Source organism: Camelus dromedarius, chromosome 5 (genome assembly GCF_036321535.1).
Source record: "Camelus dromedarius isolate mCamDro1 chromosome 5, mCamDro1.pat, whole genome shotgun sequence".
NCBI classification, from domain to species: Eukaryota; Metazoa; Chordata; class Mammalia; order Artiodactyla; family Camelidae; genus Camelus; species Camelus dromedarius.
Window position 1 is genome coordinate 68,590,328 of NC_087440.1, and position 24,945 is coordinate 68,615,272.

General features: G+C 34.0%; 1 protein-coding gene across 1 annotated transcript in view; it reads left to right on the forward strand.

The window, feature by feature from the left end:
* Window positions 1–1,030: 1,030 nt before the first annotated feature.
* Window positions 1,031–24,945, forward strand: part of RBM25 (RNA binding motif protein 25) — a 50,448-nt gene continuing 26,533 nt past the window's right edge. Inside the window, exons 1-6 of the mRNA XM_010976548.3 lie at window positions 1,031–1,201; window positions 8,212–8,332; window positions 12,357–12,406; window positions 14,025–14,192; window positions 18,022–18,079; window positions 21,250–21,410. Coding sequence (XP_010974850.2) covers window positions 8,227–8,332; window positions 12,357–12,406; window positions 14,025–14,192; window positions 18,022–18,079; window positions 21,250–21,410 — 543 coding nt within the window. The 5' untranslated portion in view covers window positions 1,031–1,201; window positions 8,212–8,226. The remainder of the gene's footprint in view (window positions 1,202–8,211; window positions 8,333–12,356; window positions 12,407–14,024; window positions 14,193–18,021; window positions 18,080–21,249; window positions 21,411–24,945) is intronic.

Below are 24,945 nucleotides of genomic sequence, written 5' to 3' on the forward strand. Positions count from 1 at the left end.
AGTAAGAAAAACATATAGTAGAGTGGTGATAAGTGCTATACAGTAAAATTAAACAGGAAAAGCAGATAGGGAGTGCGTAGGTATGTTCAATTTTATATCCAGCAGTTTGTCATCTATTCTGCGTCGTTTGCAGCTCTGCCGAACAAGAGTAACATCTCACTCCTATTTACTTTCAATTACCCAGCACCGGGAACTCAGGAAGACAATAACTTTATATTGAATAAATTATAAGCTTTCTTAGAAGCAAGCAGTTCGAAAACAAATGCCTCTAACTAGGAATTAACCAGTCCGTAAATTGAATAATCAACTCATTGGTGATTAGCTTATTTCCATTAATCTAGTAAGTTAAGTTCTTTTTAGGACGTTAACATTACAGAATGAAAGTTGTTAAATATTTTTACAGGCCATTTTAGGAATTTCAAACTTCTTTTAACTGCCTCTTTGGTCCTACCTGCGCGTTTAAGCTGTGTGATTGTACTTTCTTAAAAACCACCACAGACTTTGCCAGTTATTCCTTGGTAACAAGAGTAGTTGTTTTCTAGAATGACTTGAAACATTAGGTTGCACACCCGAAATTGACACAAAATTGTAAAGTGACTATATACTTCAATTTTAAAAAATAGTTGTTTTCCAGGGAAAATTAGTACTTGGGGTTTCTACTGAGGTCCCCGGTGAAGCCCTGTTATCAGCCCATCGAACCTCAATGACCCACAGAAGAAGGTTCTAATCCCAGAAACACAAACTACAAAAAGTGGGAAGTCCTCTAACAGCCCTCGCTCCGTGTCCGGCCGGAACCTTGACCTCAAGATGGCGTCGCGTAATTATAAGATCCAATCAGCTCCAATCAAAAATGGCAGAGTGGGTCGTAATTTACAGATCGAGCCTTTCTAGCCCCGACTAGGCGGTCCTTCTCTATGGTTATTCGCCACTGCATGGTGATTCCTAGCCAACCGTGAAGACTATCTATATATGCTCTTCTCTATGATCCTCCTCGCCACGCCCCCGGCCGCAGTGCACGCCGGGCAATAGGAAGACCTCCATAAGCTCCCCGCACAGCGCGGCGGCGTTTGCGGCCTGTGTGAGTAGGCCCTTTGGAACCAGTCTCCCGGCGAGCGGTGCGCAGAAATCTCGAACTGGTGGCGCCCACTCGTAACCTGGAGCCCGGAAGGCCGCGAAGACAGTACCGTTTCCTCAGCGGCGGGTGAGTTCACGCCTCTGAATGCGTGTGGAGACCGGGAGACGGGGGTTCCTCGGCTGGGGGAGGAGGGAAAGTCGGGGAGGCTGCAAAAGGGCCAGGGTGGGATGGGGATAAGGGGGGGTTGGGGTGGGGGAGGGGACGGGCACGAGGCTTAGGTTTCTCCACTTCGGTAAGGCCTCGAAAACCAATGGGCCCAGCAGGAGCCCGTGGAGGCCGGACCTACTGCCACAGCCTTCCTCTTTGCATTGTCGCCCACTTTCCCTTTCCTTTTCACGGTCCGCCAGAGTGGGCTCGGCCCTTTCTAGGCTTCACGTTTGCCACAAAACGATCGGTCCGCTCCTGGGGAGCCTTTCTCGGAGGCCCCTTTTTAACCCTAGCTTGCGGAAGCCCTACGGTAGATATTCGGGGCCTAGGATATACTTGTCCCAGACTTTACCTAGAAGCCGGCCAGCGCCCACCCTTTTTAGCGGGGGAGCTGGCCACCAACTGATTTCTTTCCCTTCCTCTTTGGTCATCTAAAGCCCGCCACCGGGTGAACTGCCCCCCCCCCCCCTCTAGTTCAATTTTGCTACTGCCCACTTTTTTTTTTTTTTAAGCACTCCCCCCCACCCCCAGGTTGGTTTGCTTGTCTGATTGTGATGAGTGTTGTGGTCCTGCCGCCTTCCTCCACTGGAGGTTATAGTAAACTGTGTCTCCGTTGACTCTAGCGGATGCAAGCTCCACGTTAAAATACGGTGCTTCGTTCTCATCCTTCTTTGGTCTTCAATACTATTTCTTAAATACATTTTTTGAGTTCTAGGAGTATGAAGATTATTTTGAGGTTATGTGATGTGGGTTTATATTACCATGGAAAAGCCATTTTGATTTTGGGCAGAGTGGAGCCGACCAAAAGGAGGGAGGAGATTGGACTCTTGCACCAGACTGCTATAGTATGAATTGGGTAGTTGCAGTAGTGTATAAACAATTATATATTGTCTTGGGAGCTTTAATTTTTTAAAAGGTTATTAACAAGAACATTCAGAGATCTAAAAAGGCATTCAAGTAATTTAGTCCATATTAACTGATAATATTTGTTATTTAAGAATTTTAAGTGAAGTATAAGAGCCTAATCGTGACTCTAAAATTTCTTCTTGTGTACTCTGAATAGACTTTAATAAAGTCGAAGTTAATCCTTAATAAGTTTCTCATTGGTATGTTATTACTAGAAACAGGCGTTGTGATAAGCCAAAACAGCCTTTGGATTGGTAATTTCAGGACAGAGGGGATCCTTGGAGACCCTACTCACTTACTGTGTTTCTTTGGACAAGTTAGCTTCTTCATCTTTTAAAGGAGAACAATATATCTACACCAGATAATTTGGGAGATTAAATGAGATAATGTATGTTGAAAGCTTTTGTAAACAGAAGTAAATTAAGATGTTAACTGATATTTTTATTAAATAATTCATCTTCTTGAGGTTAACAGATTACCTTTTTGGGTTCCCAAAATGTTTTTTTTTTTCCCCTTTCTTTTTCTTTTTTTTTTTTTTTTTTGGTAAGGTACCCAAATACTTTTCAGAAGAGAGAGTTTTTATTATCCCACTGTTGCATATAGGCACCATATGTTAATGATAGTTTTGACTACTTGTTTTGTGGTTTGCTTTTCCACTGTGTTAAGGCTCTAAGTATATTTTCAAAATAAAAATGAGTCTATTTTAACATTGCGTTAACTACTTGAGACTTAATGTAAGCCTGGGATTTTCAGGTTTTTTGGCTACAGGCAAATTAGCTACATATCTTTTTCATTTACACATGATTTAGAGAAAAATTATATTGACTCTTACACTGTGGACGCAGAAGTAATCATTGAATGTTTTAACATCTTACAAAAACATTCTGTGTATTTTTTATCATCCCTTGATATTTTTTTTCTGATACTACCACTGGTATTCATAAGAGGATTTTGATTGATTCTTTAAAGTTTTGCACAGCTTTTTCCTACTTTTTTTGAATTTTGAAACTTGAGAAAATAAAAAGAACATAATATTCCCACTAACTAGAATTATTGGTATTGCTTTTTTTCACTTTTAATTTTGACGTAGTTTAAAACATTTTAAAAGTTGTAAGAATAGTACAAAGAATTCTCAAGTATCTTTCACAGAGATTCCCTGAATGTTTACATTTTACCAATATGCTTTATCCTCTCCTTTTTATCTCCATAGTTTTCTTCTGAAATCTTTTTGTCAGTAAGTTGCAGATGTGGTGTCCCTTAACCACTAAATACTTAGGTGTAAATTTCCTAAAAACAAGTGCATTCTCTTAATTAACAGCAGTACGATGATCAAAATCAGGAAATAATACTGATACAGTATTATGTAATCTACAGGTCTGAATTGGATTTTGCCTGAAATTTTCCTGAATCAGTATTGCTCTTTAAAGCTTTATTAAAGTATAAACCTGTTGTAAATGTACAATTCAGGGATTTTTTAGTAAATGTGCAGAGTTGTGCAACCATTACTCCAAAAGGATCCCTTTTTCCTGTTTGCAAGTCACTCCCCGTTCCCACCCCAGCTCTAGACTACCACTAATCTTTTTCTATAGTTAGTATTGCTTATTAATCATTGAAATGATAAAATAGCAAAGTGGAAATCTCAGAAGATCAACTTAGAGATTCAAAACACTTGAGTGTTTGAGTTTTCCTGTAAAAGAAACTTTTTGTTAGGCATCTCCCATTCTTTGGACATGGAACACTTTTTCTTAGGAATAATTCCTGAATACTCCAGTTCCGTGGAAATTCAGTTGAGAAATGTTTTGAAAGATTTGCTTAGGCTGGGGCAGTTATGTCAGCAGTTATGTGTGGGCTATAAGCAGAGCAGGAAACAGTGCAAGCTGCACTAATAATCATTTATTATTAGCTGGACTGGCTATAAAACTACACATAATAACTTAAAATTTGCCCTTTTAGAACTAATAATAATGCTCAGAAAAGAACCTGGCACATAATTAGAGCTAGATGTTTTATTGACTGAATGAATAAGTTGTATATGAGTGTTTGCTGAGGTGACTCTATTAGTTCATTTGCCTCTTACCACTTCAGAATTTCAGCAGGCAGTGTCCTGATGGGGTTAGTCTGTAAACCTATCCTGGGGTGAAATAACTTTGTTTCTATCGGGATACATCTGCAATGGAGGAATACCCAGTAAGGGTATTTTCAGAGTGCAGAAAAAGAGTGGTTTAAAATAGTAAAGAGAAAAAGTGAGAAAGAGAAGAGTAGAATGCATGCATATGTTCAGTGGTAGAGAGAAATCTTATTTAGAAGTTTTTATTTTTTGAAGGGATGAAATTTATTGAGGTAAAATTTACATGCAGTAAAATGCACCCATTTTAATTTTAGTGAATTTTGACTAGTGCATAAACCTATATGACCACTGCCACACTAGAGGTAGGGAGCACTTCCAGCATAGCTGCTTGTTGTTTCATGCTTAGCAGGTAAAAATGCTTTGAACCTTCTAAAAGTGAAGTGGTACTATTCAGATAGTCTTAAAATGCTATTTCAATCATTTCAGTGCTAATAAAATAACCTCTGCAACTCTTCTTAAATCCCACACATAATCCCTCAGCAGTTGGCTGCATTCAAAGTATATCCAGAAACCAATAACTTGTTACCATTTTCACTACTTCCTGTTCTAGGCTAGCCCTCTTTTGTCTGATTATTGTAGTAATCTCTTATTTTCTGCTCTTTTTCATTTCCAGTCTTAATTTTAACATAGTGGCCAGTGACAGTGTTAAAATATGTCAGGTCAAAAACCTTTGAAATGTTTTCCATCTCATTCAGAGTAAAAACCAAAACCTCTGTTACAGTGGCCTACAGTCTTTGAACCCCTTCCCCAGGTAATTCTCGGCATCTGTCTCCCAGCTTGCCTCCAGTACCATGTTCCAGCTGTCAGCCTTGTCGGTCCTTCTGCAGACACTCCGTACCCACCTCGGGCTCTTAATATATGCTGTTTCCTTTACTTGAAAGGCTGTTGCCCCCAGGTGTGAATAGGGTTTCCTGCCTCAGTCTCTTTCAAGTCTTTGTTCAAATGTTACCTTCTTGGTGATCACCACCATGTTCAAAATAAAATACTCCCTAGCTGTCTTCCCTACTTCGTTCTACAAAGTATCTGACCACTTTGATTATCTATATAATTTATTGTAAGAGAGTATTACAATTATCAACCATAGGTAAAATGATAAGTTTTACTTATGGTTATAAAAGTTTATTCTCCTTTTTTACAAATGTCAAAACATACAAAACTTTATGTTGAAGTAAGTGATTGAAACTCTCATTTTAGGATGTTTAAAGTGAACATTAATATGTATATCAGAGATCACCAGAAATGTTTGTTTTCTGAATTCCCGTATGAGGGGCTGTTATCTTATTAAGATTACCTTCACCTTTGAAGTTCAGCCGATGCATAAGCAATTTCTGAACAGTTCTAGATTAAAAGGAAATATTTTGTAGAAAAATGAGAAGTGAACAAAATGGTTATATTAGCATGAACCAAAGCATAATCTGGTTAACTCTTAACAGAATGAATGATACACTTGAAAACCATGAAAAATATTTTAAACACCAGGAACATAGAGGGTTTTTTTAATTGTAGTATATATATTTAATACTTGAGAAAAAGTGATTCTAAGATGAATTCATACCCAGTCTTTATAACCATTGTGAGGCTAGGAGTACCTGTCACATGGTAGCTTCTTCTCAATGAATTTATTTAAAGAGGTTCTCAGAGTTTATTTGTTTACTGATTTATTCATTGATTGTTTATTCAACAGGTATTAATACCAACTGCCCTCCTAAGAAAGTGCTGAGGTAGAGCATTGTAATGATAATTCAGGAGCTTCTGTAAGTAGGACAGTAGCCCTCTCTGTTTTAGAAGGATATACGCTCTGTCCCCTTCCATGTAGAATATTTGTTTTGTTTTGGGGCAAACAAGTATTTAAAAAGGATTATTAAAAATTTCAATGCATTTACAATCTTAAATTAGTTGCATTTTTCTTTTTAATTTATGAATGGTACCTGCTTAGTATTTTAAGGCATTTCCAGTACCTTAATCACTAAGTATATGAACTTACGAATTTATCTTACCTGTAAAGCTTTCTAAACATTTCAAGTGTAGTGTTGTTTTTTGAAATTGAAGTTTAGATTATATAGAATACTGTACTCATCCTAACTTGCTAAGTAAAAAGAACACTCAGGAAGAATAGCTGTGAGGATGAAGGACATAGTTTTTACAGAAATGTCTAATAAACAGGTAAAAAGATATTCAGCCTCATTGGTTAGGGAAAATGCAAGTTGAAACAACTTTTTACCTATCAGATTGTTATAATTTAAACACTGACTTACTCCAGTGATGGTGAGGATATGAGGAAAGGGCACACCCATATATTGGTGGTGCTGTTATTAAGTTGTACACTAGTTTTGGAGGATGATTTAGTGGTAAAGTGTGGATACACATAGTACTAACCTGTATTATAGAATTATTTGCACAAGTACTCAGAGTTATAAGACCAGTATGTCCAATAATGTTTAACATTGTTTGTAAGAGGTAAAATATGGAGTTAGCCCTCAGTTAAATAGTTGTATTATATCTATATAGTAATAGTTTACTGCATTATAAATAATGAAATAGAACTTTATGAACTGACATGAAGAGATGTTAATGATAATGAGGGAGCAATGCACATAACAATATAGTATGATTATATTGTTTGCAGAAAATCACAAGTGATTGTATATTAGCTTGTGTATAGAAAGATATTTAGAAGAATACAACGATATATACCAAACTTGGGATTAGGGGGCAAGGAAGTGGAAGACATGCACTTTTTATCCTCTCTCATCTGAAGGGTGAGTAAAACAATATATAAAACAGAAAAGAAGATAGTAGAGACAAACTTTTTTAAAAGCTTCTAACAACTCTGGACTCCTTCAGTTGTAGTGTAGATGGGGAGTTTTTCCTAGTGTCCAATAGAAATATCTCCTATTAATCACATCATTACTTTTAACAGTATCACTCATATGAGATCAACCCACTTATTTTGACTACTTTTTTTAAATTAGTGCATGGAATTCTCCTACAACATTCTAATATAATTTTTCTACTTTTTCCAGTAGTTCTGAATACAAGTATGGTGACAAAAATGTGAAATTTGAGGGGGGGTGGACTCTTAAAATATTTCTATTCATTTAGCTAAAAGGCAAAAGTTTCTTGTGAATAATAACATAAACCAAATGAATACAAGTGTGTTTTTGTGTATTTTAAAAATTAAATGTTAGCATCTGATTCTTGAATTTTATTCTTTGGTTTATTGAATATCATTCAAGAATGGTTAAGAGGTTTACTTTTAAGTTTAAGAAAAATTACGGCTTTTGTCTCATTGTCACAAGTTGTATGTTCTCTTTATATTTGAATGGTTACTATGTGACCTGAGGTCAGGAGGTCCCGCCCTGGCGCTCCCCCCCCCCCCCCCCCCCGAGTTTGTAGACTCACTGAGACATTCATTTGTCCTTGAAGAACTGGCCAACACTGAATCAACAAATACCATGTAAGTTTGTAAATTTAGTTTTCAGGGTGTGATATGTATAAAAAAATGAGTGCATCAGAACACTTCAGGAAAAAAAAAAGTTGTAAGATACCTTCCTGGATTCTGAGTTTCGTTTAAAAAGATTCATTGATGTTTGGTTTTTAATTTTTGGATATTAACTGAACCTCAAAATTTTTTTCTTCCTTTATATGTATTCCCATATGATTGTAGGAGTCTATCCTGAACTTAGATCGTGTACTTTTGGGAACTTATTTTAGAAAAGATCTAAGTTTTAAAAATTCTCAATGGACAGACAGAGAAAAGAGGGTCTTTGCCAACTCCTTTGGGTAAGAAAACTTTAGAATTTTGCAGATACTCTAAAAATGAAGGCCAACAAACCAGGCATATCGAATTGTAAAGTTTTCAAATAACATGATTTGTCATGATTTCTTTCTTTAGACCGCTGCAGTAAGAATGTCTTTCCCACCTCATTTGAATCGCCCTCCCATGGGAATCCCAGCACTCCCACCAGGGATCCCACCCCCACAGTTTCCTGGCTTTCCACCACCTGTACCTCCAGGTAAGTTTGTGGATACTGTTTTTTTCTAACCCATCCCTGTGTCATTGCAATATTAACTTTAGGAAAATGATATGTTTGTAACTGTTGGTAGTAAAGATGTCTGTTAGCGTTCTGGAAATGTGGTGTCTCCTTTTCTTATGGTGGTAGTTTTCGTGTCTGGCTGAGTGTCAGAAACACCTGGGAAATTACAAAAAATATCTTTGTTTAAAATATAGGTAATACATTTATACCCTTCAAAAATCCCGAAGATACACAGTGAAGAATATTCCTGACATTCCATATAACTTGTTACAATCCCCTACTGAAAGAGGGAGACAGAACAGAGTTATTTATCCTTCTAGATTTTTTTTTTGCATATTACAAGCCACTATAAGTATATATTCTATCCATTTTTTTTTAACAGATATGTAGTAACATATGTACTGTTCTGCCCCTTGTTTTTTTAATACTTGACGATATATCTTGGAGAGCTTTCCAGATCACTATTTACAAGCTTCTTCCAAAGTTCTATGAAGTTAAAAAAAATTCAGGCTGCACCCCTCCCTGCTGAAACAAATGCTCAGAAATTGGGGCCCAGGAATCTCTATTTTTAACAAGTTCACAGGTGATTCCTAGGCATCCATTTAAGCACAGTTAAGAGAACCCACATTTGAGAACCATTATCTTGAGGTTCATAATTAACATTGCTTGGCTTAAGAGAAGGAGTTTTCCTCTGGTTTATAGGTTTAAAATATTTTAATATTTTAATGTGGTTGAAAACATTTCATACAAAATCAGCTTTCCTTCTGAAAGATAGTATCTTTGAGTTCTTAATTTGCATGTTAGAAGTATTTTCTTTTAATAAAGAATCCATGTAATCCAGGGTGAAATCAACAAATGATCTTGTAAATCATCCAGAAGTACTTCTTTTTGAGGAAAACTTTACACCAGGGACCTGGCTTTAACCATTGGATTATCTATTCGAAATTACACTGTTTTACTAAAGAGCTTGACTTCTACAAAATCGAAGTACATTGCAGTTGGCTTATATGATGGGTTGTTAATTCATAACATGTACATCATAGAGATTCATCTTTGGGGGCCTTCTACCCCTAGGCCAGGTACATAACAGTGTTGGAGTAAGTGTTAAAAGCCACAAGATAAACATGGCAGTTTTTCTGGCATATCATTTAAAACTTCAAGGATTTGAGAGTAAATCATAATTTAAAAAATCAGAACAACTACTTAATGCATATGTATTTTGGGGGGTAGAATGCAATATTGGTACAAGTTTTTAAGACATGGTTTTAGCAGGCTGTTTTAAGTTGTTCCTTGTGTGTTTGTTACCCCTTGCTACCAGGAATGTAGTGTGAAAGTTTAAATACTATCCTTTTATTATCCCACGTGCCAATCATTGAATTTATCAATAACTTAATTGCTCTGTAATGGACTATAAAGAGATTTCTGCTGAAAAGGATTGAGAAAATAATCTTAACAGAAAACTTAATGAAGTTAGTTGTCAACCATCAAACAGATTACTTACTTAAGAAGGATAATGTCCTAAGCCACTGTCATTTGGGCATCAATTTTTGAAGGAGTCCATACCCTGATTTTTATTTATATGTTTATAGTCTCCTAATAAGATCTGTTTTTTTGATAGTATCTACTAATGACCATGATACTTTCTAGCAAAGTCCTTGTGTTACAGAGTTATAGGGAAGAATAGTTTATTTTCTATTTGTGAAGAAATTTAAAGGGTTGGGAATGAAGCTTAATTACTTGTTTAGAATCAGGAAAGGTGACAATAAAAAATCAATACCTTAATTTCCTTACCAGTAGATTGATTTTATAGAAAATATTTTAATTGTTTTTGAATTAAAAAAAATACTAAATGTGACATTTTCTGATGAACACTATGTCAAATTATAAATGGAAGGAGTAGATAAATGGGCCATATTTCTCTTAAGGCTACTACTCCCAGCATATCTTTTAAGATGAGTCAGCAGACAGACCCCAAAGCCAGATTTTCAGTATTTCTTCATCTGATTCGTCAGTGCCATACTAATGTGGGCATTTGTTCACAGAGTGGTAATGCTAGTAAACAATTCTGATTCCATTTGCAACAGCATACAGAATCATTTCTGTTTAGGGAAGCATGCTTGGGTGATAAATTGGACTTTAGTTGCAGCTCATTTACTGCCTGCATTCTGTGGGCAGCATCAGTAATTGAAAAGGTAACTGAAATATATGCTAAACTATTATAATAATTCAAGACCACAGTACCCGTCTTCGTGTATAATTTTGTGTTACCTGTTAGTGCAATTAATTGAACTCTAAATGAGATAATGTATGTGGCAATCATATATATTAAATTAGAAAATAAATTTGAAAGCCCATACTTTTTCCTTAAAAAGTAATGCATGCATATAGAAAAAAGGACGTCCCCGTCACAGCTCCTGAGAGTTTCCTTCTGTAAAGACAGCCTTTCTTAGCAGTTTCTTGTGTGTAACTCTCCAGAGATGCTATGTGTATCCCAGTGTATTTGCTTATGTTTACTTCCGCAGCCCACTTGTTTTTTGAAACCTCAGCTAGTATATACACTTTGTGCATTTTGCTTTTTTTTTTTTTCACTTTAGCATGTGTAGATCTTTGTAATGAGCAGCAATATATTTCTCAATGTGAATTCTACATTGCATGAAATTAGTAAGTTGAGGTAGGAAACATACTATTAAATGTTTAGTAACTGTTAAAAAGGAAAAAAATTTTTTTCTAATGTGTCTTTTTCTGAATGTTTTGTGAAATAGAAAATTTATCTATGCAAGGGGTGCCACATAGATTATAGTTGGTAAATGGAGTATTTGTGTTTTGCAGAGTATAAAGTGAAAATTTTAGATACAAGTTGATGATAGTTTTGAGTGTCCACTGATTTAAGTGCTCCACATAAATGATCTCAGTTAATCTCACAGGACCTCTGAGGAAATAATTACCGTACTAGAATTGAGGAAACTGAAGCTGAGGTTAAAGAGCTTGCCCAAGATTGCATAACTAAGTGATAGAACCAAGGAATGAACCCAAGTTTTGATTTGCAGTCTTTTTTTTTCTATCTTGTACAATCTTCTATAGGCTTATTGATAGGAATCTTAATTTTATGTTTTAAAAATCTTATGTTAAAAACTGTGAAGTTATTTTAAATAAGTTATATTGGAAAATAAATGGATAGTGTTATATGTTTAAGAATTTACTATAGTCTTAGATGGAGAATTATCTTAAAGTAATGTTAGATTTAAACGGAAATGTAATTTCAGAACTTCTTGATATAGTTAAGTGTTTCAAAATTGTATTAGAAAAGTAGACTAATCTTTCACTGATTTTGCCCTCATTACCACCTTTTTCTTAGTTGTAAAATAGTAAGATTTCTTCATTACTTATGTACACAGGGACTCTCAATATATAGCTATTTGATAAGTAAACAATGTAGTTGAAAACAAAAATGCAGATTCCACTAAAATGTCAACAGTAGGTAGCCCTATAATAGTGACTGAGATTACTAATCTTTTTTTTTCATGGTTTTTGCTTTTATTAAATAACCAGGAATAACAAGAGTCTTCCGAGGTTTCCAGGTTAATTTCTTACTTGATACTTTTTTTTTTAACTTTCAAAGAATTTGTTTTTACTTTTAAAGGATTTGCTAATACCATTGTTAACCTATATGTGAATTTGTATTTGTAAAAGTTGCTGGTTTTGAGGATATACTGAACCAGATGAAAATGAATCAATAACTATGCAGAATTTTCTATTTCTTAAAGCAAAAGCATGTTGTAGTAGTCTTTGCTTTTAGAGCAGTGTTTTTGTTTCTTAAGTTTATATAGTCTGACCTGATACTACATTGCTTTTGAAAATAAAGCATCCATTAATATCTCATTTTTCCCCCCTTAGTCCACTTAAATGAACTGTGAGTGAGGTACTTATTTGTACGGCATGTAATTGATATAGAATATATAAATGTATATATAATTGTATTTTTAAGACTCATGTTTTTTCTTAGGGACCCCAATGATTCCTGTACCAATGAGCATTATGGCTCCTGCTCCAACTGTAAGTATAACTTCAGGAGGAATTAGGAGATACGGTAGTGCTACTTCTTTTAAATCTAAATAACTTGATAAACTTCAGTAAATTATTTTAAATGTAAAAAGAATAATAGGGAGGAAGAGCATTCATGTATTTCATACTACTTACTTGAATAAGTATCATTTTCACTCAGCTGTACATATATGCAGTTGCTCCTAAAATATGCTCAGTAAATTTCCCTCTTATTCTCTAGATTCTTCATATACTTGTTATCTCAGATTTAGAAATTGGCTCTTCATCATTTACTCATCTTGTGTTGGTCCTGGGGGATAGGACTGATCTGACTTGTCTGATCTCTTAGAAGAAGGGAAAAAAAGAAAGGAATGATCTAGCAGAAACTTAAAATTTTGAAGTGAAAGTTGAATGAAAGTATTCTTTTCCTCCTGCCTACCTAATTTTCAGCTTCTTCCAAGCTATTTTTTCTCTGTCCTCTAGTATGATACGTTCAAGCTTTGTAAGGTTTTATTGAAGCCCTTCCTTTTCGGAAATGTTTCATTGTTCAGTCTTATGTCTTTAACCTTAATTCTCCACATTCATAAAGACTTCTGTATCCTTTAGATGTCTTAGTTAAGAACGCTAGTGTACTATATATAACACCTGAATAAATAATAAACCTCTTAAAACTGTTATTAGCCAGAATTTTTCTTTGAGTAAATTAGAATACCAAGCTTCACTTAGAATTCCACTATGAGGGAGGGTAGGTCTCATGACTTTCAACTGTTTTCTACCTGTGGGTTTTGAAGAGGGCTGGGAGTATTGTTACTTGTATTAAAAGGGTGATGAGAAGGGAACTACGTGGGCAAAGAGGAACATGCTATAAGGCAGACCAAGCGGCAGTCCAGCTTTTCTTTCATTGGACATCCATTGTTTGGCTCTTTTGGGAAATCTTCACATGACAGATACTCTTACTTTCTTACATTTCAGCCTAGGGAAAGGTGGGACTTGGGGTTTGGAGCAGCTCCCCCAGTTCACCACTTCAGTGCCTACTGTGGGTATTTTGCTAAATTCAATTCCATATACAAAGTTGAGTAAGACTATTCCTCCTTCTAGGAAGTTGAATGTTACAAGGCAAAAATAAGATACAAACACAAATAACTGAGAAAAGGTACTTTAAGTGTGGAGAGTGTGCTTTCGGGAGTATTTGAATATTCTGCAGGATGATTAGCAGGGATAATTGAAACTTGCTTTTATACTAGTATAGAATGCAGTTGTAAAGAAACTTCTGAATATATTTGATAATTTTAAGTGATTTATGATACCTGAAATGTTTAAAAGTTATGTCTTAAACATTAAAATAAAAGTCCTATCCAAGTTACTTTTATTTGCTTTTCCAAGTTGTTTTCAAAAGAAAGGTAATCTAAAAGTTCCACGTGGAACTTTTAGATTACCTTTCTTTTGTCATGAATATGTTTGCATTAATGAAAAATGTGCTTTGGAGCTTTAAATTAAGTATGTAGAACCCGTAATAATAATGTGATTTATATTTAATACTGTAAAATGGGTGTTTTTAGCCTAATGTTACATTAAACATGATAGGAAATTTAATTACAAGTTCATATTTTATTGCTTTTCTTCACTTTAGGTCTTAGTACCCACTGTGTCCATGGTTGGAAAGCATTTGGGAGCACGAAAGGATCATCCAGGCTTAAAGACTAAAGAAAATGATGAAAACTGTGGTCCCACTACTACAGTTTTTGTTGGCAACATTTCTGAGAAAGCCTCAGATATGCTTATAAGACAGCTCCTTGCTGTAAGTTAAACTGTTTATTTTTCATTAAAAGTTTTTTTTGTTGTTATAAATTTCAAACTTACAAAAAATCAGAAAGAGGACCCTGAATAATTTTCTTTTTATTTTGAAGTTTCAATCCTGTAAAAAAGTTGAATGAATGTTTAACACTCTTGTAACACATTTTGCCACATTTACTTTCTTTCTCTCTGCATCCCCCACCCCCCACACCACTCAATTTTTTTTCATAGTAATTTGAGAGTAAGTTGTGACATTAATTACATTTCACCTCTGAAGACTTCTTTTGTCTCCTAAGATCAAGAACACTCACCTACATGATCACAAAACCATTATTACATTTAGGAAATTTAAGGCTAATACATATTGTTAACTAAAATATTCAGTTCATAAGTAATTTTCTCAGTAATTAATGTAATAGCTGTTTTTTGTGTTTGGTTTATAATCCAGTCAAGAATTATACATTGCACTGAATTGTCACATCAGCTTCTTTATTATAGACTAGTTCTCTGTCTTTTTGTTTGCTTGTTTTGTTTTTGTCTTTCATGGCATTGATGTTTTTGAAGCATCTGGGACTTTTACAGAATGTCCCTTTCAATTTGAATTTGATTGTTTGCTCATAGTTATTTTCAGAGTAAGCATTCTTTTAAGAATGGTTCATGGGTGATGTATTGTTCTCAGTGCAGCATGGTAAAGAACACACTATCTCTTGATCCTATTTTTGGTGGTTAGGTTTAGTTACTTGGTTAAGGTGGTCAGCTCTCTCTATTGTAAGGTTACCTTTACTCCCTTTGTCATTTATAAGTAACCTCTGGGTTAATATCAGTCCTTTTAACAGCCTTTAAAACAATGATTTTAGCATCAAAAGGTAATTGACTGACTTCAAGTTTTTATTCTGAGCATACATAGTATGTTTTTTTGACTTGGTCAGTGATTTTCTTTTCTGTCTTAGTCTTAAAATTTTATCCTGGTGTTACATGCACATTTTAAGTGAAAAAAATACTGAATGATTTTTTAATGAAAAATAGCAGTCCCTGTATTCACTTCCTCCATAATCTCCACTATTTCTTAGAGAAATTATTTTAAAATCTTTTCTTCATTTTATAAGTAATATACATTATTGCCCTTTCTGTTTTATAAATCGTGTGATCCTTGCATTAGAAAGGAAATAAATACCCACAAATCTACCCTTGTCAGACCTTAGTATTTTGTAATATTAGCTTCACATTTTTATCCCAAAGAAATAAAATACTACAGTTGAAGGTCCTAATTCTCATTTTTTTCTTCCACAGAGGTAATTAACATAGGTAATCCAGTATCCTAAATTTGATATTTATCATTCCTATGCATATTTTTACTTTATTTATATATTTATATATTAATAAAAAAATTTATGATTTGTAAGTTTTAATTCTATAGTCCTCCACAATTTTCTTTTTCACCTAACATATACGTAGCTCTAGGATTATTTACTTTTGATTGCTACATACTATTGCATTGTAGAAATATGCCATAAATTGTCAAATTTTCTATTAATGGTCATGGATTATTTTCATTTTTTGATAGTATGTTTTGCTATACTATTACTGGTAGTAGTCTTCCTACACGAAGCATGAGAAAATTCTATCGTGTATTCTCGTAGGAGTGAAATTTGAGTTACAGGTCATGCTTATCTTCAGTTTTACAAGATAATACTAATTTTTTCCCCTAAATGGAACACTGGAGGACATTTTAAAAAAGCATCTTTATTGACATATAATTCATATACAGTAAAGTTCACTTTTATAATGTATAATTCAGTGGTGTTTAGTATATTCAGAAAGTTGAGCAAACATCACCACTGTTTAATTCCAGAACATTTTTATCACCCCAGATAGAAACCCTGTACTCATTAACAATACTTTACATTTTCTCCTCCCCTCAGCCTCTGGCAGCCATTGTTCTACTTTCTGTCTCTATGGATTTGCCTATTCTGGGCATTTTAGATAAACAGAATTTTAGAATATGTGGCTTTTTGTGTTTTGTCTTTTCATTTAGTGTAATTTTCAAGGTTCATCTATATAGCTTAGTAGTGGTATTTTGTTCCTTTTTGTGGCCAACTAATATTCCATTTAATGGATTTACCACATTTTGTTTATCATCAGTTGATAGACAGCTGGGTTGTTTCCACTTGGTTTTTGAATACTGATTCCGTGAATACTTGTGTACAAGTTTATGTGTGGGTATATGTATATGTTTTCAACTTGAAACATCCCTTTAAAAAATTGTTCTTGATTTATATGTACAGCAGAGTATTTTCTTTTTAAGCTTTCTTAGGATTCCTGAATTTATTTTTTCCATTTCTCTTTCACTTTTAAGACATTCCTTAGCTGTCTGGTGATCTTTGATTGTTCATACTTAAGAGTTAGGGATTAAAAGGCCTTTGTCTTTGTAAGCTGTAGGATGGTGGGCATCGTTGTAGGTTAATCCAGCTGGCAGCCAGAAGTTTTGAATATTAATACGTGGGGTCTTTTCTTTGAGGCTGGTTGCTTTTACTAGAAAACTTCCGATTTTATGCCTAGTAAATATATGATTTACTGCCTATGTAGGCTTACAGATGCAGGACTGAGTGCAAGCATTTGTTATAAGTTTACTTTCTTCCCCTCTTAGTCACTCTGTATCTCATCTAGATCTTTCACATTTGGTGCTCCACATCCCAAGCCTGTTAACGTTCTCTTCAGACTGTGACTCTTATAGGCTGCCTTCTCTGGAGGTGGGAATAGGGTGTTACTTGAAAAGAACTTGAAAAGGCTTTGATTATTCCTTATTTACAGTGTCATGCAAGCACCTGGATTTTTTTAACCTCAGATTTCACCCCTATTCTCCACTGTACTTTATCCCTCCAGTCTGGATCCACTGGGCTTACTAGAGTCAGCTCAATTCTTTGTCACTGGTAACTGCTTCTGTAGTCTCTTGAAGTTACAGGCTTCTTTGCTGTACTGAATGAGTTATTATCCATCCATTTGCTTTTACCTTTTTAAAATTTTGCTGAATTCTGTTGCTGTTCCTTCATGTGATGTTTGACCTTAATGAGTTTTTAATCTTTTATATTCTTAAATTATCATTTTAGTGGTTTCTCTGAGGGGAGATGTGAAAAATTCATGCATTCTCTCAGCTTTGACAGGCAATCTTCAGTTATCATTTTCCACAAATAACTTTTTTTTACCTTCTAGTTTTTATTTGAATAATTAGAAGTAATATTTAAGAATAACTTTGAAAATAAACTATATGTACTAATATCCCACCATTCAGACATCCGCCCCATTAACATTTTGGAATATTTCTGATCATTCTATGTAAATTTTTTTCTTTACAGAATTAAAATCTTAACTGTATATCTGAAATTTCATGTCCCTTGGTAGTTTTGCATCCCATATCAAGCATTTCTGTGTAAATCCTTTGTAATATATACATGTATTTTAAATCATAGTCTTTCTGGACTCACTTATATTTACTCAAATTTATCATAGTTTGTTTTAGCTGTTAAAATATTGAGTATTTTGTTTTATATATTTTTTTGGATAAATAATGCTGTAAAATTTCTGTTAAGCGATAAGCTTTTTTTGTAAATAAATATCAGTAAACATTTATATTTTCCTTTAAAATAATTTGTTATATATTTCATATAATAGGTTTGTGGGAATTGATAAGAGTTAAGAAATTAGTTGCTGACATGATCTTTTGTTTTCTTGGTTTGCTTCTATTTTTCCTGGTGGGAATATAATTGTGCTTTTATTTGCATTATATAAATTAGCTTAAGTGGTAAGGATCCTGTTTGGTTTGTTTTCTTTTAAAGAAATGTGGCTTGGTTTTGAGCTGGAAGAGAGTACAAGGTGCATCTGGAAAACTTCAAGGTAGGTAATTTTTTCTTTATATATTGATTGTTTTAACCTAACCTATATGCATAAATCATGTTGGTATTTACTCTCATGGTCCTTAACTGTGGGAGTGTTCTACTAGTGCTCTGTCTTCACTTTTTTTTAAATAATTATGAAAACTATATTTTATACCTTTACCGAAAACTTTTAGAATAAGTTTCCATTTGTTCCTCTGAAGATTATCATGCTGTGTCTTCATTCTTAGAATAGGCTTAAAGGCAGTTGGGAAGATGTTGGCTGAATATTGAGACCAGAAAATAGAAATATATAACAGGAAGGAAATGAAAAAAATTATTCAGACTAACTGTGTTTTTAATAAGATTACTTTAAAAAGTCTTTTTTGTTTCAGCATGAGTATATGATCAAGACAGAACAATTAGGACTTAGGAGGAAAGTAGGAGAAGAGATGATGAGACGACCTGCTAGTCTTAAAAACAAACTGTTCTTGTTGGTGGAAACACCTGTTTGATATACATTCTTTAAGCACTTTTTATTATGGGAATTATTATATATTCATACAAATACAAAGTTAGAATGTTACTATGAACTCCCATGTACTCATCAGCTAACTTTAACATATATCAATCACCTCATGGCCAATTGTACTTAACCTGTATCTTTACCTATTTCCTTATATTATTTTTAACTTTATTTTTTTGAATTTGTTTTTGGCTTTATTTAGCAGGTAGGGAGGTAATTAGGTTTATTTATCTATTTTTAGAGGAAGTACTGGGGATTGAACCTAGGACCTTCTGCACACTAAGTATGCACTCTACCACTTGAGCTGTACCCTCTCCCCCATATTATTTTTAAGCACTCCTGAGCACCAGATCATTTTGCTTATAAATATTTTAGTGTGTCTCTAAAAGATAAGGTCTTTAAAAAATATATCCAAAATATTATTATAAGACAGAAAAAATCAACTTTTTCTTTTTTCTTAAATAACTTTTTATTAATTATTAAGTCAGTGTTCAGATATCCAACATTCATTCAATATCCAGTCAATGATGAGATGTCCAGTGGTCTCAAATGTAAAATTTTTAGTTTTTTTGATTCCAAATATATATAAGGTCCATGCCTTTCAATTGGTTGACATATTTTTAAGTCTCTTTTAATATTTTAAGTTCTTCTGTCTCTCTTTTTTCCCTTGCAGTTGCAACTGTTTGATGGAGAAACTGGGTCATTTGCCCAGTGGCATTTCATCATTCATTTGCAGGTTGCAGCTCCAGTAGAATTACGTGCCATGTATCTCTGTCCTTTGTATTGTAATGTAAACTGACTGGTAGTTGTAGCTTGAGACTTGATCATATTTGAGTTTGTGTGTGTTATTTTTGTTGATGCTTTTTATATGTAAGAATTCTGTAAAAAAAAAAAAAAAGAATTCTCTGAAGGTAGTGTTCTTCCATTAGGAGACTTACTGGGTCATTTTTTTTTTTCCAGTAGTAGCAGCTGTTGAGTTGATTGTTGATATCTAGGTTGATACATTCATTGGGGGAGGTTGCAAAATGACAGTCTGTTTTAAAGAATTCCATAATTCCTTCATTGAAGAACAGATCTTCATTGTAGTAGAATACTTCTATAATGGTAAACTTCCTCTTTAGTGTACTATTTGGTTACGTAGAGGTACAATGTGTATAAGAAAAATAGGGTAAATGCTTTAGTTCTTTCATTTTTCAAGAAAATGAACTTGTATCCTTAGCATCAGCTGGCAGTGACTTTTTTTTTTTAAGAACCATTATAAGGCAAGTAAAAGACAAACACAAAGAATCATTTTGAATTTGTAGATTGAAGCATACTCAATTTGTTGTTATAATGCTTAATATGGATTGTCATTATTATCACTAGTGAAGCTGAAGTTGTTTCAAGTTGACTCTACAAATTGGATCTCCAGTGATTTTGACAGAAGCCTTCTATAGCTTCCTTGTTATCTGGGATAAGATATTCTAAGCTCAGCAAGTAGTTTTTCTACCCCAGACAAGAGATCAGCCATTTCTCAAGGAGCTCTGGTTCCTTTTAGTGGGAAATTGCTTTCAAAATCAGTCTGGGAATTAGGTGTACTCATTGTAAGAGTGGCTTGGTCTTTGCTTTTACATTTTTCCAGTGCACATTAATTCAAATTCAAGACTAAATAGTTTTTATTTAATCTTTTCTGTCATATATCTGTATTTCCTTTCTTCCACACTGAGAAACCTGGGCTTCAGCACTGGGATGATGGACTATTAAATAATTACTGGCTTACTTTATCTCACATTGCACATAAAATAGTTTCAAACTGATAGCACCAACACTGTTATCCACAATATGATTATTGAAATTTTCTTTTTTATTGACAAGTCTTTCTGTCCTTAGGAGGTATCATACTAAAGTTGTATGGCCAAATTTTCTGCTTTAAAATGACTCAGAATATATGGTTATATAATTAACTGTATACATATTTGGATTCATTTGTTTAATTTGATTTTCAATTTTTAGATTACTCTTTTAAATTTAATTTTGTTTTAATACCTGTTTAAAGTCATGGTAATAATGAGACTAGTTATTAAAATGAAACATAGAAAATTAGACTGGTAGCAAGAATAAAGTTCAGTCTTTTGTAGTTTAACATCTCATAATTTAAAGTGCTGTTTTTAGATTCGAGTAGTCTGTTTTCTGTTAGGAACTCAGGGATGGAATGAAATCATGAAATAATTGGAAGAGTTACTCATAAAATCTGATTCTCAAATATTTTATCAGCACTTCTAATAAGTAGCCATTTGCCTGATTATAATTTTTCTTTCTTTTCTCTATTTTTTTTTTCTCTTTTTTGTTTGGTTGTTTGAGGGTGCTAAAAGTGAAATCCTTGGGGTGGGTATTACAGCTCAGTGGTGTAGAGCACATGCTTAGGATGCATGAGATTCAATCCCCAGTACCTCCATTTAAAAAATGCTATAAATAAACTATACTTCAATAAAAAATTTAAAAATTTTTTAAAAATTAGAATAAAAGTGAAATCCTTATCAAAGATAATTGAAGGAAAAGGAGGAGCAATGACATAAATAATCCTTGTATTATAATATTTGGTCTCTGATGATTTCAATTTTTCATAAGTATTTTTCATCTTTCATAATTGCATTGATATTTCATTAATTCTTTACATCCATTGCTAGCCTTCGGATTCTGTGAGTATAAGGAGCCTGAGTCTACCCTCCGTGCACTCAGGTTATTACATGACCTGCAGATTGGAGAGAAGAAGCTACTTGTTAAAGTTGATGCAAAGACAAAGGCACAACTGGATGAATGGAAAGCAAAGAAGAAAGCTTCTAATGGGGTATGTTTTTTATAATGTTACCTCCTCTAGGCCAACTGTGTTCTTTCAGTGTAAATACTTCTCACTGTAAATGAATCTAATATGGGGCTTCACAAGATCATCAAGAGGGTGTTTATTTATAGTTTATAGTCATTTAAAGTCTTTTATCTACCCATAGTGGGTGGATGACTGTTGGTTTGCTTGTTCCAGGTTGGGATGAAGGTAGTAAGGGAGGCTGGACAAGGTTAACTTGCCAGAGAAAACACTGGTACAGACTATTCCAAACAGAGCTAATTCATTAAGGCAGCTTTGTAAGTAAGTACAAAATATATTTCAACCTACACAATTTTTATTAGTTGCCCTCTTAGAAGTACACGTTCTAAAATGAATGAAAAAAAGTCTTATTACTTTGATCAGGTGGTGGCTACATTAAGTGAAGCTAAAAGTAAAGGAAATTTTTGTATGTTGTGTTGTAATGTATGCCTTATTACTCTCTGTCAACAGAGCAAAAAATAGCTAAAATCTGAGTGTATATTTCCTTGTTTTCCTTTCCTAGTTCCTTGTGACACCTCAAGCTGAATGGATCCAAAATAGATCCGTTATTACCTTCCTGTCGCTACAAAAACAAAACAGCCTTTTTACTCTCTTGAGATTTTCATTATCGTTCAAAATAGAAATAGCTTTCTTGGTTTCACCACTCCTTCTTTTACAAAAACATTGTTTAAAAATTCATAAAATAGAGCAACCTATAAAGAAGACATTAAGTACCACCCATAATTCCACCATCATTATTAACCAGTGTAGACATTTTTGTTGCATAATCTTCTAGGCATTTTTCTGTGTAGATGAATATAGTTTTAATTAGAATATATGAATTTGATTTTTTTTTTTTTACACAAATACAGGGTTGAACTCTTAAGTACTGTTTTGTAAATAGTGTTTGTTTTTTTTAAAACTTATTCCTGTCTTTCCCTGGATTTTTAATAGTATTTTAGCTGATTTATCTACATTTACTTTCTTGTATGGCTGGAACAGCATTGCCTATATTTCTAAAACATAAGTATAATTATGTGAGCCCTCTGCTCATGTATCCTTAGTTTTGAATTGCTCACAGTATAAAGCTCATATCCTTAGCATGCCATTCAAGACTTGCTCTGGCCTGTCTAGCTTTCCCCATCAGTCCTTCTCCATGTGTCAGTCATGTATCTCTAGAAACTTCCTTTGTGCTCAAATGTTCTCATTGCCCATCCAAACTCGCTGTTGAAATTCTATCCATATAGTTAGAATGTTTCTTGATTCACATAACCTTCATTAATCCTATCCTTGATTCCTCTCAGGCAGTTCAATCCTCTCCTCTCATATAAAGGAGGATTTTACTACTGTTACATCAGTCTGCTTTGTAGTATATATTGTTTGTATTGTTCTCTCACAGCTCCTCATATCCTGTTTCGTCCCCATATCCTGCATTGTCTAATTACAAGATAGAAAGGGCAATAAATTCATAGACTATATTTTTTCATCTTGTGCATTCATAGAACCTAGGACAAGATCTTGCCCATAGCAAGAATGAAGTGAACATTTTATCATAAGTTGCAGTTTTATTGCTCACCTGATGATCTTAACTGTGTTTCCCTAGCTTTATAAGGAAATACTATAATTTACACTCCAGAGAAATTATATTTTATCTCTTACCAGCACTGTTGCCTGTCATATCACTAAAACCTTAAAAAAAAACCAAAAAACCCCAACTCTTTGCAACATGACTTTTTAGATTTTCCTTGCTGTGTAACTGAATTCTTATTTAAAATAAAGCTTGGATTCAGTGTCTTCAGAGTTTTTTGTGTAATTCCCTGGGACTCACTGTTTTACTGTGTTTGATCATTAGCTTGTGAGGTGGTTTACATTGTGGTATTTGCAAATGGTAGATTCTGAACATGAAGTAAATCGTTTCAGTGTATATTTGTGTAAAGAAGGAAATGCACAATTGTGTGACTGATTTATTTTGTAATTGTCATTAATAAGAGGAATCACAGTTAAGTCTATTCATATTTTTCTTCAAGAATGGAATTGAAACCACCTCTAAAAATAGAACAGCTATTTCAGATAAAACGAAATTAAAAAAATTAACAGAAATGACTTGTGGGTACACTTGGCTTGGTGCCCACAGGTACTTGAAGTCACAAGATAAACATGGCGTATCTTCCTAGAGTGTTGATTTTACTTGACAATATTGGTAAAATGAAAACATTGAGTGGTTCTAGCAGATACAATTTTTTTCAAACAACTAAAGCAAATACAGCTATATATATAGTGGATAGATTGCAGATCTGTTATGTTTTAGGATAAAATGAAAGTGTACTTGTTCTTTATGGATTTGTTGGAGACATTTAGAAAACAATGACTTAAAGTAGTTAATATGAAAATGAGACACTGAGAAGCTTGTATGTTACAATATTCAGGCATTCTCCTGATTTCCCAGGTGTAAGAGAGAATACAATTAGTTGTCTAGTTCTCTTTGATTAAAAAAAAAACACAAGTTTGCCTAGAAAGAGAGTGAGATACTTAATCCTGACCTGGAATTTTAAGAGGAGTTATGTGCCTTGAGTATAGTCGTTCAATTAAACTCTTTTATTTAGATTTTGTAAAATTTGTAGAAGCAATATTTTTGACCTCTAGTAAAAGTATTTTTCATTTGTGGTACCTATGCTGATCTAGTCCATGTCCTGTTCCTTTCTGGCTGTTCAGCAATAACAGTGTAAGAGTAGAGATAATGTTAATTGTCACAAGTAGTGGCTGTTAACCACACATTCAAGAACGAATTCTGCCAAGTGCTGTAAGTACAGATATTTGGAAAGAGCCACTTGCATTACATTTTAATTGAGGACAGACTAGATACTGTAGGTAGAAACATCTTCATGTCTTTGTCTGGAAGTTAGTCTAGTTGAACCTACATTTTCTCAAAAGAAAGAGCTCTGTATTTGCTTAAGTTCCCAAAGAAGTTCCTGTTTTGGACTCCAGACATCAGTGCCAAAAAGTGAGCTGTTTTCTAACTGGCCAACCAGTAACTTTACTATGGAAGTTTTTGATTCCTCTGCAAAGAGCCAAATAGGTGGGTCACATAAACATCTCAGATATTCAGTTGATTTCTATGATCCCCTTGTACATCTAAACTCTTAACTGTTTGCTGCTCAGTATTGTTGAATGTGCTTTCTGTTTCTGAAGTTGAAGAAGAAATTGGAAATCAGGAAATTGTTTATGGTTCAGGACCCAGAGGTAGATTTTGAGTTGAAACCAAGAATAGCCTTTCCTTCCATGGCATATCTGGTTGTTTTTGTTTTTCTTACATTAACAATTGATTAAGATATTTGGGCTCATAAGCTTTTCTTCTAAAAATGTGCATTTTCTCTCTAGATCAAAGGGCAATAGTCTTTTGTAAGGTGGTGTGAATTAGTTCATTCCTAAATGCTGTATTTCTAATTTAGGTAAGATCAGCTATACTAATATTTAAACTTTGGTTTAGGATGATAGTGGTAGGGAATTGAGGAGGTACGAGTAT